The 19746-nt window shown below is 37.6% G+C and overlaps 2 protein-coding genes and 1 long non-coding RNA gene across 3 annotated transcripts; 1 reads left to right on the top strand and 2 right to left on the bottom strand.

Annotated features, from left to right (window-relative positions):
- Window positions 1-271: 271 nt before the first annotated feature.
- Window positions 272-6235, bottom strand: LOC135627782 (homeobox protein knotted-1-like 1). The gene is made up of 5 exons (XM_065134076.1): window positions 6020-6235; window positions 5803-5913; window positions 5525-5714; window positions 898-1142; window positions 272-766 (listed from the first exon to the last, which is right to left on the bottom strand). Exons 1-5 carry the CDS (start codon window positions 6233-6235, stop codon window positions 578-580), a joined length of 951 nt encoding a protein of 316 aa, XP_064990148.1. The 3' UTR covers window positions 272-577.
- On the top strand, window positions 5803-6638 carry LOC135627784 (uncharacterized). The gene is made up of 2 exons (XR_010492697.1): window positions 5803-5941; window positions 6039-6638. It is a non-coding gene; the product is annotated as an uncharacterized LOC135627784 (long non-coding RNA).
- A 9385-nt stretch (window positions 6639-16023) lies between these two features.
- LOC135627781 (probable cytochrome c oxidase subunit 5C-1) lies at window positions 16024-19575 on the bottom strand. Its single transcript, XM_065134075.1, has 2 exons — window positions 19419-19575; window positions 16024-16410 (listed from the first exon to the last, which is right to left on the bottom strand). The coding sequence occupies exon 2, from the start codon at window positions 16366-16368 to the stop codon at window positions 16174-16176; it is 195 nt and encodes a 64-aa protein (XP_064990147.1). The 5' UTR covers window positions 16369-16410; window positions 19419-19575; the 3' UTR covers window positions 16024-16173.
- Window positions 19576-19746: the final 171 nt, after the last annotated feature.

Genomic DNA, 19746 nt, shown 5'->3' with positions numbered 1-19746 from the left:
GAAGCCTTTCTTTTCCTTGTTTCCTTTCTCCAGAAACATGGCTGAAGTGCATCAGTTTGTGAACTGTTCCCACCATGCTTAATCTGATGACAACTATGTCTTTTTTTTTTCTAGGTCTAGAGAATTTAATCATCAGATCAAAATATAATATTCACAGAGGCAGTAGAAAGGTCTTAATGTCCCCCACAATGTTGTTTGATGCCACATGAACAATGCAACTCTTTGCTGAGTTTAAAGTCCACATGATAGCCACATGATATATATACAGAGATACAGGAAACCCTGTCTACAAGCTCTTCATAATTTCTAGATTTGAACATTCAAGTAGTCCAAACTTAGCAGGCCTCAACAACACTATTTGAGGCCCATAAACAGATGAGTACATTAATTAGCAGGGATAACCAGAACACACATCACAATACAACCAAAAAGAAGGCAGATATAGCCTTTTACCAGTTAAGCCATTATCCACTCTATGATAAATGCATAGCTAGCAATTCTATGCAACATCCTTCACATAGGAATCATGAGCAGCAGCAAGTGGCCCAAAACAAGCTTGTGAACTGGATCCAATTGCTCAAGGACCAATTGCACCCCTGTCAAAGTACAACATGGTCCCACTGGATCCACCACTCACCCCCTCCATCAGCGCGTATCGCATGTCATCGGACGGCTTCCAGTGTCTTTTTCTTTGGTTGATGAACCAGTTGTTGATTTGCTTCTGGTCAAGGCCTGTCTTCTCTGCTAGCTTTGCCTTCTCCTCTTCCTGCACATACCATTCCCAATAAGTTAAGCCTCATTACATGATAATCTACCATAAAATGACTGTCACCCTGAGCTAGTAACGAAGAAGCTGAACATGAACTTTATGGGACGAAGAACTCAGTAAGAGATTACAGTTGGATACGGCCATCTGTAGTGAGTGTTCCACCAGTCTAATAGCATCAACCGTGCATCCTTCGGTAGCTTTCCCTTCTTCCTCTTCTTCAAGAATTCCTTGCGCAGATTGCTCAGATAGCCACTATACTTCTTCAGCAGCATCTCCTTCAATTCTTGGTCGGCCAGGCGTGAACCGCATTCCTGGCCTTCGGATGTTTCCAGATCTCCACAACATAGTTCTTCAGAGGATCCAATCATTTCCTCTGAGAAATATACCCATGAGTGTCAAATCATGTTATAAATATGACCATAGTGAACACATAACAAAATATCAAACTACAATGACACATCTCACAACTGGTCAGATACATGTATTTGACACATACATACAACACAAGTCCAATATAGATGCTGGTCACAGTTGAATAAATAAATGACCAGTAAGTGCATGATCACCAGTGAGAAAATTCTAATATATTAAACGACTTAAGGAAATAAAATGCTCAAATAGAAAAGCCAATAATCGGTTAAGATCTGACATTAATTAATTCATGCAATAGCTCTAAGCCAAGAATGCACACCAGAGAATTTCTAATTGGCACTAGCCATCAAACAACAAGAAAAAAATAAAGAGAACCAAAGTTATCACAAGAACCATTGAGAACTCAACCATATCATGGTGTGCGCATCACAAGAAGAAAGAAATCATATGTGGTCCGCATGAGCTAGAGGAATTGTTTGGACACAACCAATTCCTAACAATCTCCAATTCTAGTTCCTATTTCACTCGACCACATTTTCTAAACGAACCTGATGTTTGATCCTCAAGAGCAGCACATTCAGACAAAAATTAGCAAGAAACAATGAAGCAAATGCATGCGTCAAGTTTTAGACAGTTTGATATCCATCACATCACTAATAGGCGAATAGGATAAGATCCTTCTTGTTTATCCATTGAACAATTCCAAAATGTAAGCCAATACTCGTAAGGCTAAATATTCCACAAACACTAACGAAAGCATGTCTAACACAAAAATCGTAAGTATTAAAACATGCTATAACAGTACTAAGACATGAGCACCCTTAACCAAGGCCATGATTGGATCATAATTTCCCCTAATTTAAACTGTTTTAAGATTGCAGTGAGAGCATATCAGATCACCATGATTGACAAAATGCAAAACAAAATATTTAAATAACTAATAAATTTAGAACAGCAAGAAAAAGTATGTTATGTTAATATGATAAATGCTTGGGTTAAATAAGATGATGAATTTTAAAGATGTAGATTTAATGGTTGATACATATTACGCATCTATGCTCCATAAAATGTGTATCCATCATGGAGAAGTTCACCCGATACTAGATATTAGACTGAGTAAACACAGAAAAGGTTCATGAAACCACAACAAAAGTGACTGTTTATAATTACTTTCTGCAGCCTTTTGTACAAACAAAAGAGAAGAGCAATCAATTATTATAATCCTCAACAACTATTAAGTCATAGACAATTTATCAGTCATGGTAAGATGTACTCTCAATGCAAGCTTAGGACAAGGTGGATATGTCAACATTAGCATCACTATAAACGCAATTGCTCAATGGGATCTATTTTTCTTCCCACGAGGGAAGCTATAGATCGTAGGATTATTCTGAAAAGGAAATAAAACTCAATAATAGAAAATAATTCTAAAGCATGAACCTCAAGAGCAGCATGCTTGACAATAATAAACAAGAATAACAGATGCTAATTGAGCAAAGGAATGCATCAAAGGTGCAGGAAAGTTTGACATACACCATATCACAAAAAAGACTCTTTTCTAGGAAATCACACGAATGTTTCTTTGATTTATATGATCCAGTTAATTACAAAGTGGCATTGATATTTCGCTTAAACTAGCTTGGACAGTTTAAATAATTGCTTGTCAAATAACTAAAAATATGTGTCGGCTCCTCAATTCCACAAAGAGGCATAACCCTGAAATCTGAGAGGTCTCCTAAGTTCAGCATGACATGATTCAGAGGTCATTGCACTTCCTAACCATGCACTCTGGCCTCTGCCCCTCCACATGGTGAAATGAGAAAAGCTTATAAACTATTGAGACAGACACATGAAAGATTAAAGGAAAACCAAATTTTAGAATCTTCAAATGTATTTTAAAGTTTTACCATGTAGATATAAATAAACAATTTTATCACAAAATGTAGGCATTTGGGATTCTAATTAGGATATGTTCTTAAAAAGAAAATATGGAAGCCTCAACACTCAATATGGCTTAAGAAGAAGGTAATCGTGATTGCAAGAACATATAAGCACATTGTTCTTTGTTTTTGGGGAAAAACCAAGAGATATCATGAAAAAGAGATCCAGGAAAGATGGTATACAGGACCTGTCAACTAGGAACAGATTAAGCAAGTATGCAACATAAGAACATATGGCTATTTTCATCTCAAGATTAAACAGAAAAACTGGGAATTCTTGACAGACAAAGACATCCAAACATCAAGAGACACAAAATTAGAAAAAGGTTAGTGTGCTCATGCATGAAAGAGATATATTCATCAGTTAAATCGGATTTTAGAAATGCCATAGTGAAAAGAGACTTTCAGATGTTGTCTCAATAAAAATTCTAATTCTGTCAAATTAAGCAAACTTGCAAGTGTATTTTCGGCTCCGGATCCACATTGAATCATATATTCTTTCCATAGGCACTTTGATTTAATTCGACTTCATTATCTGCATTATAGATGTAGATCAAGTGTCATTTCCATTTCAACAGAGAGCTTTGTTTCCATCTAGTTCTGTACAATACAGCAAAAGACACCTTATAAATCGTAGTGATTAATAAGTTATTACATTCTCGTGTACTTTATCATGTTCGACAAGCTTGAGGGATTACGAATCCATTGAACTCTGATGCACGAGAGGCATGGGGAAGAAGTGGGCAAGGGCGTTACTTTCCCAACGATAAGAAGGATCGGTGATGCCTGGCACAAGGCAACGGCACAGAAAAAATATTATTTCATGGGCAAAATTAGATGTCATTATGTGGAGGTAAAAGCAAGAACAAGTATTAGGAAAACAGTTCCACATCATTTACGTGAAAACTCGTCGAATCTAAAATTTGCCTGCACATCATTACAGAGTCATTCAGTTTAAAGTGGATGCAGACATACTAAATTAAACGCTTGTACTACAAAAAATATGCACTCCAAATTTCCACTTTTTCTGGTTAGATCAACATAGAATAATAACAAGTTTGTTTGACTATCAAATATGGACGACCTTTTGCTATTAAAGATCCCAACTAATGATTTGTAGGCTTGAACGGTAAGATTGCCAATACAATTGCAAGGGGAAAAGGGTTTTCTTATTTTGTTTCTTGTGACTGCGGAGAGAGAGATGTAATCACTCATAACTTTCACAGAACAAAACAAAATAAATAGTTCCCAACTTACTTTCTATAGCATATGATAAGTGATAGATAATGTGATATCTACCCAACATATTAGGAAATTCTTAAGAATCTTTACATGATGACCATAAGATTGCGGCCACTCTTCCCAAGAAAAATGCAGTAAAAAATTTTCAACAAATAGTGATTTGCTGTAGTTATCGCACACTAAATTTATGAAAACAAGACTTTTGATGGAAATCAAAAGTCTAGTTTGTCTGATAAAGATGCATTACGACCGGTAATCATCATGATAATCCGACCAAAGTTGTTCTAAAACTTACATCCAACTACAGTATCGTAATCCGCAAGACCTCCCAGTAAATTCTTCATGATTGTTCTTAATATCGTCAACCTTCGAGAGACTTTAATTTATTGTTTATCCCTTCGGCAAACATCAAAGATGCCACTTAGTCTAATAAAAACAGGTGGTTTACATCGCATGCCGGTACAGATAATAATAAGATCAAATCAAGAGACCCAACTCTTATTACAGATTAGGCAACCACAAAATGTAACTAAGAAAAACCCTAGTAATTGATTCCACAGAAGATTCAATAACATGCCATGTTGAACAACTCTAACGAGGTCAACTGTTCTTGGATGGGCAAGCATCAAGCTTTTGGCACACCCAGTGACAACATAAAATACAGAAAAGAATGCTGCAGACACATTGAGCAAAATGAAATGAGTCCTACAACAGTGATAGTAAGCAGTATCTTTGATGAACACTGTTACACATTGATATATTGAGCTAATGAAGAATGATAAAGAGATAAAAAAGAAGCATTAGAGCAGCCATGGAAGCTGCAAAATCTTTGGTCAACTATCTTAAGATGAACTCTCATCTTTTTTCTTGGCTTGGAGAGAAGGGAATCCAAAGCCGTACCATGATCTCAATTCTTCTTTTCGCAATAGGAGATTGATCGGACAACTCGTTCACGACTCTGGAAGATAAAGAAGCCAAGGCAGGGAGAAAGAAGACCTACAACGTTGGACCGATCCCTACGCCATTGCCTATTCTGACACTGCTGCGCCCCAGTTGCATGGACACGATTTGACTGCTCACTACCCCAACCCTACCACTCCACCTGCTCTCTCTCTCTCTCTCTCTCTCTCTCTCTCTCTCTAATTCAACGCACCGACCCCTTCATCTTCACACCAAGGCTTAAATAATGATTAGCATTTACCGGAAGGAGAATTGCCGGTGGCCGCAGCGGCGACAGCGGCAGCGGCAGCGGCAGCGGCAGCAGCAGCAGAAGAGGATCCTTTGCATAGTTTGGTGAGCTGCATCTCGATATCGTTGAGGAACGAAGCAGCCTCGTCGAAGGGCTTCAGGAGCTCCTCCTTGTACCGGACCAATACATGACAGTATGATTCCTGCAACCAAAGCCTAAATCACCCGTGGAGAGAGAGAGAGAGCAGTAGTTGAAATGATGTAGCAGCTTGTTGGAGTCCTCCATGTTACCATGAACTCATCCAGCTCCGGATCAGCTCCGATCTCGCCACCGCCCATGCTGGAGTACCTCTCCCTCCCGATCTCTTCCAAAAGCGTCGCCACCTCCGGCGGCGCCCCCACCTTCGCGTGAAGGACCGACACATCACATGTGATAATCCATCAACAGCTCTTAGATTCTTCCCAATCTTTACGCTACTGTTATATATGTGCATACGAGTACTAATACCTTCTGACACTCGATGTAGGCGGATAGAAGAGATGGGTAGCGAGGATGGTTCGCGATCTGAGCTTTGATCAGATCCGTCAGATCCGACCCACCGCCGCCGCTGCTTCCTGTCACCTCCGACGCCTCGCTTGTCCCCTGGCAGCTGGACGCCAACCCTACTGCCGGCGTCTCCCCTCCCCCCAGTATTCCCGGATGTATGCTGAACAGATCTTCCATCCCACCTCTGAGATGTTGCTTCTAATAGTAGACGAATCAGCACGATTAGGACAAGAAGAACAAGGTAAGTGCACGGAGGAACAGATGGCGCACAGACTTACCAAAAGGAAAGATAAGGATAAAGCCGGAGATGGAGGAGTCAGGAAGAATCAGGAAGCCCAGAGGTGCTAAATATAGCAGAAGGTTGCTAAAGCTGGGAAGAGAGGAGATGAGATAATGAGCGAGCTCTCCACTTCTGGCGACGGCGAAGCGCAGCTTCCATATGCCACTACTACCGCCGCTGGGGAGCAGGAAGAACAAAGCAGGAACAGCAGCAGCACAGAAGAGCAAGTCATCTCCCACCTTTTCCTGTCTCCTTTGGCTTCAAATAAATAAAAATCAATGGTCTTTCTAACCAAAACAATTGGTAGAAAACACGAGAGAGAGAGAGAGAGAGAGAGAGAGAGAGAAGGGGGAGGGTGCGCACGTGGAAGCACGGTCCTTGATGCAACCCAACAGTGGTAGGAACAGTGGGCGAGAGGAAGAGGCCGAGGAGATGGGGAACGGGAGCGACCGCCCGTATTTACAGCCGTCCCATCATCATTGACGGAGACGTCACGTCCGGCCACGCGTCCGGTGGGCAGCTGGCGTCGGCCTGATCGGACGGCTCCGGTGCCCCCCCCATGGGGAACTGCGTTGGTCGTCATGTGAGCCTCTTGTACCAACCTTTCTCCTTCTCCCCTTCCCTGCCCTCGCGCGCCATCAACAGCGCGTCGACCTGCTGCTGCCCCGTCCGATCGGTTTTCCCAGCCTTCTAACGCATGGATACATGCCCGCTTCCTCCCAGCATTCATACAAATTCCTTCTGTTCAGAAAACTACCGATGATTTCTCCCTTGGCAACTACGAATAATAATAACACACGATCCAACTTCTACATACTTATAATCGTGCGTATGAGCGAGAAAGAGAGAGAGAGATAGAACAGTAAACACTGTTGGCCGAGGAACAAATCAGCAGGGGTGGAAAGCAAGAGTCCAAGCCTTGCCTCGCGTCATAATTTGTGCGGCGGGTGCAGCAGAACTCGAGCGAGGACGCGGTTTTTTAGGGGGAAGCCTGGTTTACCTCCCTGGACTTATTCTAATCTCAGGCTCACCTGGAAGCGGAGTTCGCTTTTTCCCACCGCAGTACTTCTTGTGATCCATTCGAGGTAAAATCCTTGCCAGCAGAAGGAAAGAGAAAGCCCAATTATAATGATTTCTTTGGCTGCTCGATAGGTTTTACGAACTCTGCACTCTTCGTAGCCGATAGCTCCACCTGAGACTCGCCGGTGTTTCCCTCAGTATTGGGGCCTTCCCTCTCTCTCTCTCTCTCTCCGAAAGAGAAAGCGCAGTTATAATTATTTCTTTGGCTACTCGATAGCCATACGAACTCTGCACTCTTCGTAGCCGATAGCTCTACCGGAGACTCGCCGGTGTTTCCCTCATTATTGGGGTCATCTCTCTCTCTCTCTCTCTCTCTCTCTCTGAGCACCTGTAAAGAAGGATGATTATGTTAGGCCACCTAATAATCAAATTCGAGTCTCAAAAGTTTTTGGAGTTTGATTAATGTTATCGCAATAAAATCATGCTGATGCATTAATATTTATGTATATGGTTTATAATTTTATAAACTATAAAATGGTGATGAATAGAAATATCATATCTATATATCTTCTTTTTTTTATTTCATTATACCCTTTTTAAAGAGCTAATTGGATATTACCTTTTATACTCGGACCTTATTAGTAATGTGATATTTGTATTTTAAAAAATTTATATTCTAATCCTTGTAATTTTAAACATAAAATAAATAACCTCATTAGTTGTATTGACAAAAAAAACATTGGATCGATACAAAAGTTATGAACAAAAAGATAATTTTAATATCCACGAAAGAGATATTAAAATTATTTTTTTCTTTTCACTTTCGTCAAATTACGTACGTGTAAGATCACATGTTATGTTTTCCATCAATGTAGTTTATGATGTTAAGATAAATAAGATTATTTATTTAATTTTTTAAACTACGATATCTTATTTTTAAGTACAAGTACTACGATACTAATGATAACAGTTAATATCTCCCGCGATAACAATCTCGACAACAGTCAAGATCTCTCCAATTACATGATGAGATATCGTAAATTTATTGAGAAAAATTCGAGTAGCCGTCAAATCCATATATCACCCGCTGATGTGTGGCATCAACTTTTATTCAACTAATAAAGTCTAAATACAATGTATAATCTATAATTAGCCACCCATTAACGTAAGATTCATCATTTAATTTTCATCCAAGAATTACCAAGTTACAATACTTTTCTAAAAGCCAACACATACACTGATCCGATCTGATGGATCAGAACGCCAGCCACAGACCTTCAACGATTACAATAAAATAATCATTTATATCGTTTAAAAGAAATTAAATCAATAAGGTAAACACAATTCATATGAAATAATACCGATTGAATCTAATTTTTCTTTACTTCTAATATCTGCTCGTACTCATTCCAGCGACACTAATGATCACTTGTGAGACAAAGCTGGTGCTTGCTACATCCGAGCTGTTGCCTAAGGGAAAACATTCCCGTGCTATTAAATATAGTCCCTAATTTAATATTTAGTTCATTTGTTTGCCTGTGGATTTTGCACCCAAAATGGGTCTATTTTATGGCATACTTCCCATCGTGGCTGACTAAGATAAAAAGGATAACTTCATTGTAAAAAATCGAGACTGGAATTTTATTTTGTGTATTTATATTTTTACAATGTCGTATTTTGTGAAGGTAAAAAAAAAGGAAAATTTTCTTTAAAGTGATAACATATAAGATTTTCCTAATTATACAAGGAAATCTCTCTATTCTATTGAGTAAAATCATTCATCCTAATATGTATAAATAGGAGAGTATTCGAGCTTTCTTCAATAAAGTTGTTTCAATAATTTTTCTTATCTTCTATTCTTTTCAATATAAAGTGGTCTTTGCTATCGATGATGTCTCGAGAGATGTATTAAGAGAAAGGAAGCTGAACATTGTTGCTGAAAGTGATGTTGCAAAGTTGATGAGCTACTTAAAAATGAGACTTGGGGTCTCTAAAGCTGTTGAACATATCTGGGAGAGCTATAAACTGGCACACTGATCTCATCATGTTTTGCTTAAGCAAAAGGTTAAGGAAATATTTTGGGATCATAATGAATTCAAGCATAGGTACGGAAGAAGATGTTTGAAGTTTGTACTGACCTTTGAAAATTCCCTCATTTCGCTCCAAAAAGATAATAATAGATTTTTTTTTAGGTAACGGGAGAACTATTATTTAAATGAACTACTCGTAAAATCAATTTTACATAATAAAATATATCATATTTAATTAGATAAGATATATTATATATTTAATTGAATTTTGACTGTCATTATCGATCCGTAAAGAAATCTAATTATAATAAGATTTCATATGAGATTATCTTGATGGTAAGAATTCTCTAATTATTATTATATAGTCTTTGCTTATGTTTATAAAGAAAAAGTACATCCTATAGATGAAATACGAGATTACAAATCTATTCTCAATCTCTCTCTTACCTCCTAATTTATCACTTATAGTAATTAATTATGTAAAGGATACGTAGGAAAAAAAAACTAGTCTAGTTATTCTTGTAGATTGACATCGTCCCAACCTAATCCCAAGTCTCATTTTAGTGAAATTAAACATGTGATCTCAAAAAGTAAATCTTACCATAATTATATTTTTACGTACTTTTATCATTATATATATTTTTGGACTGAAATAAAAAGGAAATAGAGATAGTGTTCATGCTTTACACTCTCTTTTATCTTTTGATGTTCTCTATCGAACTAAAAGAAGCACACCCACAGCACGATTATCAAAGCCCAACACCTCCAAATTTGTACGTCATACCACGTACATGGATGGAACCGGACTTGCACCCCAAATCTCCCCCCGTCTCTCTCTCGCTCTCTCAGGTCTCGTCTCTGCCTGTACTCCTTTGATCAAGCGAGGACGCAGCCTGAGAGCGAGCCTAAGAGGAACGGATCCCCAGCACTCGTCGCCACACTGTTCACGGCGGTCAACGTTTCGACGCATGCGGTCAGGGACCATGAGAACCTACGACCACAGAGGCAAGCCGAGGAGGTGGACGCTCGGGTGAGAGGAGGTGGTGGCGATGGTAGACGCCGCTCGGGTCCCCGTCAGCGACGGACGATGGCGACCACACGAGCCCCATCTTTTCTCCCTCCCCCTTCTTTTTGTTCTTATCCTCCCGCATTTATTCTCACCCTACCACTGCTTGTCCGTCACAGAGCTTACTGTTCTTTCAGAAGCTTTTGGATTCACCCATCCTTCACTTGAATTAAATGCAGGTTACTGAATTCTACTCACTTCATTTAGAGATTCTGTCTCGTCATTGTTGGCAGTCTCAAAAGCAATAGGATATAAAATACTGTCACAATGCAAAGGGTTAATTATATTAATTAATTATCTTAAATATTTATATTTTTAAAAATTATAAAAAATAAAAATATTTAATCTCATTTCGTCTCACGTTTCTATTAATAAAAATATCATACATACACGATAATAAATTAATATGAGATAGAATCAATACATATTTCCATCGATAGAATCTACTGATGAGAAGAAACATGATTAACTCTTTATATGTGATAATATATAATTAACTATTTTTTCGATCAAAATCTTCTTTTGCCATTCAAAATATTTATTATTGGATCATCAATCTTAACTAATTTATATAATCTAATTACAGCTTTAAAGGGTTGGTTGTGCTCACATTTATGTCACCTTTGACAACATCCAATGCTAACAATAACCTTTAATGTTAAAGAAACAATAAATTACTTATCCTTAGTGTGTCACTTTAAATCATAATAAAATATATTAATCCGAGATGATTCCAAAAATATTGCCCCAACCACAAGGGACCATAAATAATGATGCTTGTGTTGATCATCCACTAAAGATAATATGATAGTCGTACAAAACTTTCCCATTTTAAATCATATGATATATAATATAAATTTTATTTTTAAATATATAATCAGTCCTATCTATATGTCTAATAATAAATCCATCCATTATTATGAAAAGACAGCGTTATATATATATATATATATACTCCCTATGGTCTTTTTTTTATATTGAACTTTAAAAATATTATCATAAAGCTTTTTATTTAATTAAAATATTATACGATTTTTCTCTCTATTTTGTTAAACAAATAGTACATGTGAATCAGTATTTTTTTCATGGTGTTTTACAATGAGCAATCAACTTAATAATTCAATAATTAGTGTAACTTTACAGATCGATACAATCATTTCATCAAATTATATCATTGATTTCTCTCTTATCTATATGATACATTTATTCTAAAAATTGCTCATTTCACTTATATAATCCATAAATTTTAATTCCTTTATGTAAAAAAATAGTATCTTTTTATTCTTATAAATGAGTAAATGAATACTAAAATAAAATTCATTCATCACCCATCTTTCTTATCCTCCCCCATCCACTATCATATCCTTCCTTTCATCAGATTATATTGTTGATTTATCCTAATAATGCACACTGTACTTCATTCAATGACATTTATATATATACACACACTATTAAATGAGATGAATGATGCAGAGTGGAGAAACCCTTCGAGTAGAACTCTACAAATCAATCATCAACACAGTTTCACCCACATCTCATGTCTGATATTAGGAATCTCTAAAAGGGACCCTTCTCTCAGTGCTCATGTTGACTGAGTTTTCCTCAGGTAGGCTGCTTCTGTCTTAGTGCTTTACAACTCCTATTGTTTTTAATTCTTCATATAAACAAACAATATATTACTTTTCAAGATGAATGCATCATTTGTCCACAGCATTATATTATATTATAAACAAAATATAGAGTGTGTAGGTTCCCTTTCCAAACTCTTCCATTGAAAATTCTAACTTAATTTGCCAGTCAATTTATAGTCTGATTTCCCTCCCTGTGTACATAAAAAATAGAATGTTTCCTTCAGTTTTTAAGCAAAACAAATATGTTTCATAATTACATTTAAAATAGGATTATTCTTCCATTTAGAATATCCATCAAAATCTTTGAATCAGATTCCACCTATTAAATCCCTCTAAAATAATTTATTGATCATATAACATATGATGATCATCTTGGTTTCTAATGACAAATCCCAAACTCTCATCCTAAAAATCATTTCAGAACCCATTACTGTTAGTTAATCTTGTACCATTCATACCAAGGTTTTTGATATATATCTCAGGTTGATCTTCAGAAAATAATCCTTCACAAGATATTAACAGAAAATAAAATCTTATAGAACACTAGACCAGAATTAGCATTCATTTCTTGAGCATATATGTCTAAGATAGATAGCAATCATTGCCCTAAGGCCATTGCAGGCATCCATCATCTTTATCTCACAGCCACTGGTGGGCAACTTTTTCATGAGGAAGGTTGTTCCATGTTCTGATTCTGAAAACAGCTGCCTTTGAGTTTGACATGTGTTTTGCCTTCTTTTACCATCCAACAAAACATGAGATAGACCACCAGCCTTAAATTATGCGAGATAGGTGGCCCATAGCACTGTCTTGGAGACAGGGAATATTTACTGGCTTTCTGAAATTTTGCTGGCTTGCATGTACTACATGACTCAGAACTTTGGAGTGAACTCACCATGCATGCAGCTTTCAGCTCCATATCTTGCAGGGCACTGTACTGCATGCAGAAAGTCTCTTTTGGATGCACCGCAATTGCTCAAGATGGATCCCTCCCATCTAATATGTTTGCACTTGGCAACAAGAGAATGGGCAAGATATGCAAGAGTGGCATGCATCAATAAAGCAGGCTTTAGATTTGGTGCTGAGACGCCACTCCAGAGTTTGTATACAGCAAAGCAGACAGAAAAAAAACAATGGATATTTTATTTTTGAGCTGATCGTAAATGGATATCACCATTCACTGCTCTCAACACTATTTCTAACGAGCAGAAAATTTCTGCAAGTTTTCTGAAACTTTAAGATATGAGCACCAATATTTGAATATTATTTTGATTATTATAAAAGATCGATTTTGCTACGTGTTGTCATACGAAGAAAATGATATTAAAATAAGATTAAAAAGATAATTTCATAATATTATTCATATTAATATTAACTTTTTCTTTTATAACTTGTATGAAAGTAACGATCGAGAAATCAATAGTTCTATGATAGTCAATAAATAAAGAAAAAATAGGATGATAAGAGAGATTCTTCCGATTAAGTGTTTTACTTTTAATAAAATCTCCAAAGATAAAAAAGAACAGGTGAAGATAAAAAGAATGATTTTCCAACAAAATCATTATTTCTTCCAATTTTTTTTAACTAAGAGAATAATATTATAAAATTTATATTTTTTTAATTCTATTTTAATATTATTATTTTTACATATAATATTTTCGTCAACAGAATCAATCATCGATAAGAAAAAAAACATGATTAAATATTTTAATTTTATAAATATAAAAATCTTAATATAATCCTTTGAATTAAAATATTAAAGATAACTAATTAAAAAATAATATATAATTAGCACAAATGATGATAGTAAAACCTTAACTTTTTAGGTGATCATAAATTTTAAAAGGACCAATAAATATATTTACATATGATAAAAATTTGAAAACCAAATTACTTGACACAGACTAATTTAATCTGTTCAAATAGTGGAAGGTAGTTTTGGGAACTTGATACGACAATAGTAAACATCACTTTCATGTTTTCTTTAATGGCGCTTAAAGTTCCAACGCCCAATGAGATGTGGCGGCCAAGGCGGAGCGCGGCTTCCCGCTCTCCCTACCTGCGGCCAAAGCAGCGAGCTCGGCAGGGCCGCATGCAGCGGGAGAGGCGTTCACGTGGGAACAGCAGTCTGTGGCGAGGACGAGGGGGGTCTTTTCGGCTGCTCCTTCTTCTGCTTCCTTTGCTACTGCGGAGAGCTCGTAGACAAGTTGGATCTCTGCAGGTTACATCGCTGCCCCCATGCATGGAGTAAGTACTCTCTCTCTCTCTCTCTCGCTCACATGCACTCCCTCACGAGACCTCCACCCACTCAAACTCCGTTCTGGGCAGCAGCGCAGCCACCGAGGCACGTCCAGCCTCACCCAATGATCGGCCGCACCAAATCCAACATCTATATTTAATGTTCTAAACAAAGAATCCTACTTGTTCCAACTCAAACTCAAGAGCACCACATCATCACCCTTTGCTTCTGCTTGCTTCGTGGCTCAAACATCATCATCTTTCTGATTAAGATGCCATTTAATGTATCTTATTATTATGACAAACGATGGTTTCGTGATAATCGGGGATTTCTCTATTAATTCTATTAAATCCAAATTAATTATAGTAGAATTATTAAATTAGGTAATTATAATCTTTTTCAAGAATATGAAACTCTCATCAATAAACAATATGCTCAAAAGCAGATTAAGTATTTTAGCTTGGTGATATAGCTATAGGTAAGCTTACAATCAGTATCTTGAGATAACACTCCACAATGACATCAATATACAAGAAGTCATGATGTTTTTAGAGGACAAGACTGAGTGAACCAGAGAATTAGAATCGATGAAGGGCTTATAACATGATGATATAATGATAGAGGTCAATAGCCCCACCCTGCTCAAATTATAAGAGAACCAACAAGTGACACAATTTTTCCTAATATAGAGATCAATGACTGCTTAAGGTAACATATATATTTATATATGCTCCTCTGCTTGTGTACCATGTCAAAAATATGGTGGCTGCAAGTAAGTGGTCTGGAAATACTGTGGTGGATCTCCACAAACTCTATTCAAATACCATTTTAGGGCCCAGGAGGTAACTCATCCTCCACATATGAGGCATCATCCATGGATGGGGTCAAGTGGTCCAGTAATCACATGGAAACTCCATGGTTGATACTTGACTGAGCCTCAAACATGAACCTAGTGTGCAGAAGATTAAGCTGAATGGATGAAGTGACTTCTGCCATTCCAGAATCTAAGAAGAATTAATGTACACAATTTCTATATTAACACAATCCCTGGTCACTCAACTTGCAGAAGACTGAAAAAGATTAAGATGAGCACATAAGTTAGTTTAAGAGTGGTAAAACTAGAAAAACTCTATGACCTGATGCTAAAACTTTGCTCCCTTGGACACATAATTACTACCTGATTCATGATCTTCCATAACCTTAAGATGAGTGTTTACAATAACTCATGCAAGTCACCTCTCCCATGTGACACTTGTAAGTTTCTTTGTACACACTTTTCCTGCTACTAAACCATGCAAAACTACATTAGTATCACAGGGAACCCTTGAGGATGATTCAGGAACAGACATGCTGCACACTATCAGATTTGAAGGAAAAAAGATTGTGTTGCATTAAGCATATCGAAAGAGGTTCTTACCCTTCCTTTTGTTTCTCTTTTTTTTTGTCTGGTAAGGGAGAATTAGATCAGGGCAGAAGACTCCTCAAAGTGCATATGACTGAACATTAAGTGGCTGACGAGAGATTTCCAGTAGCCAGGAGCTCAACAAGTGTTAATGTAACAGTGGCAAACACAGCTGGTCATATAAACATTGACATTAGCTACAAAGAAAAATGAAATCCAATTTTTAGCTCAAACAAAGAGCAATCTGAATGACGACGATAAATCTAGAAAAAGAATGGATCTAGTTCATGCAACCGCTGAACATAAAAAGCGTAGCAAATCTCAACCATTACCCAAAGCATATTTGTATGCAAAGTAAAAACTACACGTTACAACTGAAAATGCACTCGGAGATTTCAAGATCAGAATACAGGTCTTTTTTTCATACCAAAAGCGTGGCACAGATGGCTATTCTTCAGCAGCAATAACACTGATCTCACCCTTCTCCAGCATGTCGTAAAAAGCTCTGGTTTTCCTTTGCTCATTCCAGTGGTGCATCTTCCACAGGCCACCAGCAAACAGACCCAGTGTAAGGCCAATGCATATCTCCTTGACAACACTAGGACCTTTTAGAGTTGCATGTGCAATTTTATGAGCAGCCATCTAGACTGGCAAACCTCAAGCCTCACGGGCAACAAACTGGAACTGTTGGACCAAAGAATAAGTAGGGTTAGTTCCAACAAATTTATGACAACAATTCTGCTTCAACCTAAATTCATATGACCATAGAGATTATAGAACTTTATGATATCCACTGGTTAACATAACTCTTGAACTAGTTCAGTTATGTCACTATTTTTCATAAATTATGCCATCTGGATTATACCCTTAACCATGAATTAAAATCTTGGTTGGTCTTACTGCCGGTTGGCAGCCATACCAGCATGAGGGTGTACTGATAGTGGATATGGATCAACACTGGTTGGTACGGCTAGGACCAGAGAGAGGAGGGGAAAAGGAGGAAGAAGTTATCCGTAACAGGTAGGAGAAGACAACAGCAATAACAATGCAGCAGGGAAGTGGCAGTGATAGGGTAGGGAGGAAGAGGTGGCAGAGAGGACACGGCAGTGATGCAGCAAGGAGGAGGATATGGCGATGACATGATAGGAAGAAAATGGTAAAAGCGCAACTAGCTGGAGGCAGTGGCGTGACTGGGAGGAGGAGGCAGCAGCGAGGTTATGGGGGAGGAAGCAGAGCAGTGCAATAGAGGAGGAGGTGGAGGGGAAGAGAGAGAGAGAGAGAGAGAGAGAGAGAGAGAGAGAGAGCACTGATAGAAAGAGAAAAAGAGAAGAAGGAAAAAAAGGAGAGAGAGAGAGAAAAGACGATGTCTGGGCAAAGAGAGTTGATAGAAAGAGAGAAAGAAGAAAAAAGACACCAAAACAAAAAAAGAACAGTTGTCAGAATTTTTTAAAAGATTATCCAGTGCTGGTACCAGCTGGCAGGTTTAAAGCCCAATATAGATTGATACAAATTTACTTATCCCCCAGTCCATGCACTGGACCAATAACCTTTGAACAAGAATTAGATTCATGCGCTCAACTTTAGTATAGTCTGGTTGAAGAGAGTGAAATCTCAAAACCAAGCACTTGGAATTTAGCTCACAAAATCAGATAAACTATCTATTAAAGTTTGTCCAATTATGTAAACAAAATAAAACTGAGGACACCAATATGAGTGGTAAGAAGGATGCAGATACCCATCAAAATATCATGTGAAAGCATTATTAATTGAGTACATGAAGGCAAGCTCAAATTGTGAAGTTACACTGCTACAATAATCTATGTTATGAGAATTAAAGAAATATAGAGCTAGAGGAAATACAAGCTATTTATTTCTACCTCCCATTCCTGCTTATCCACTATCATATGACTGATTCAATTTATGCTAATCAACAAACCTTATCACATAGCTATGGTTAACTCTATTTTCATTGGATGTTCAAGACATGTAAACATGAATATCATTGTTCCAAACTTGCAGACTCCATGATGATCCCTTTCTTAATGCCCAAACCTCTTACCGATGTGACATCTTACAAAAGTGGAAGTTTATCATGTACAGAAGGCTTAAATCACTAATTGTTACTGTAAGACCAGATTATGCCCTCCAAAGCAATGGGAACAAACAAATTAGAGCCCACCCCTCAAATATCTCCATACACATTTTTTCTCAACCTCTGTCACTGTGATTGCGATATAAAAAGCATCACATCTTATTAGTGGAGATCTCAAGACTCTGTAAAACAATTAATTTTTGGAGCTTTAACATACCCATACAATGCTTAGATCATATTTGTATGCCATGTCATTTGTTTTCCTCCGCATTTCAATTAACTAAAAGCTCATTTTCTTGATAATGAAAATTTGACTGAAAACAACTTGAAAGGTTTCATGACCTTCTTTTCTCCCGAAAAAACTTGAAGAAATAGTCAGAAATATGATCAAATCTGCCAAATAATCAATCCATCACACTGTTAATGTGATAATGAGCTGGGGAGGAATAGAAGAGGATAAACGAAACAGGAGAGTCAGGGTGAGGGTCGGGCGTGTATGTATGTATGTCGGTGTATGTATAGAAGAAGAAGATAAAAGCTGAAAGAATTCCCATATCACAATGTTGGTTGAAGGCTTTCATTCATAAAAATAAAGTGAAAGCTAACTTCTAATTCTTGTAAACCAAGTTTGGCACAAAAAGCTGAAGTTATTATGTACAATAGCATGCAAATGACAGGCATAATGTCGATGAGAGACCTCTTTGACTTTCCAAAATGACCAAAGCATAAATGATTCAATTTCAATTAATTGAAAATATTAAAAATAGAGAAAGCAGGTTGAGTACCTGCATCACACTCCACATAACTTGCACTAATTTGTAGTTGCACCACCAATGAGTAGAGTTCATTTTTACTTTTAACGAACTATACCATGCTTTATTTCTAGAATTTCCTATATATTTTCTGAACCAAAACGCCAAATTTATCAAACCACTCAAGCAAAAAAAATCGTTCCAATGAAGGAAAATTGTCAACATATCTTTTAAGTCTATAGTACACCCGACATCATACAAAGCCACAAAAAATTACCCCTCAAAATTTCTGTTACCTTTTAATCATGATCTTACATTCCAATACACAAACCTCGATAAGATCTTGTAATGAAGAGCTTTTCCATGTTCATCTCTAACCGTCTTTTTGTTTCCCCTGTTTTCGATAGGACACAGCTAACATATCTGACATCCATATTTGACAATTAATTCATCTGGGTTGGCAATAGCAAGATGTTGACCCTGCCGACTTTCACTCATGAATTCAACGCAAAACTAGCAACAACGACATCATTCATTAGCCAACCCCCAATCATCCAACAACCAACATCCTGTAGCCCTAACATCTCAGCCGCTTTGAGATATCACAACTAGAAGCTTTCATTGATAGGCTGAATGTACAATCTCATCATCCCTGTTAATCAAGAAAAACAAAATCGAGAACGAAAAGAATCCCTTTACTCATCTGCTGCGGCAAATCCATCTCGGATCTTCAGACGATAGAGCCCAGAACACAATCAAACGGTGCGGCGGGCAACCGATGGAGATCCTAACTACACAATACGTGATTGCAGGAACGGAAACAAGGGGGAAAGAGGAAAAAGAAAAACCTTGTGAGAGCTCGATGTCAGCTTCGTCGCACCAACGATTGGTTTCGCAGACAGCAAGGACCGAGGCGGCGGCGGCGGCGGCGACTTGCGTGTATTATGTGGCCGTCGCTATATGAAAATAACGGAAATGGAAAGAACGATACGTTACGAAACCCTGCAGACGTTTTTAACACTCTTGTCGGCTGTTTCATCGCCACATCTGAACAGCCAATCAGAGCACCGATATGACACGCGTATCCAATGAATGATTTCCACGTGATTCTCCGGTCAAAGTAAACACGTCATTCCGCGTCGACTTCTTTCCTCTCCGTATTATAATGATCCGAAG

The sequence above is a fragment of the Musa acuminata genome, chromosome BXJ2-11 (genome assembly GCF_036884655.1).
Source record: "Musa acuminata AAA Group cultivar baxijiao chromosome BXJ2-11, Cavendish_Baxijiao_AAA, whole genome shotgun sequence".
NCBI lineage: Eukaryota > Viridiplantae > Streptophyta > Magnoliopsida > Zingiberales > Musaceae > Musa > Musa acuminata.
This window is presented reverse-complemented; position numbering and strand designations above follow the sequence as displayed.

Excerpts from the sequence above, each read along its gene's own strand:
- LOC135627781 (XM_065134075.1), bottom strand. The coding sequence starts at position 16,368 with ATGGCTGCTCATAAAATTGCACATGCAACTCTAAAAGGTCCTAGTGTT.
- LOC135627782 (XM_065134076.1), bottom strand. The coding sequence starts at position 6,235 with ATGGAAGATCTGTTCAGCATACATCCGGGAATACTGGGGGGAGGGGAG. Across the intron at positions 5,914-6,019 it reads CCTACATCGAGTGTCAGAAG|GTGGGGGCGCCGCCGGAGGT; the intron begins GTATTAGTACTC and ends CTTCACGCGAAG. Across the intron at positions 5,715-5,802 it reads CGGAGCTGGATGAGTTCATG|GAATCATACTGTCATGTATT; the intron begins GTAACATGGAGG and ends CTTTGGTTGCAG.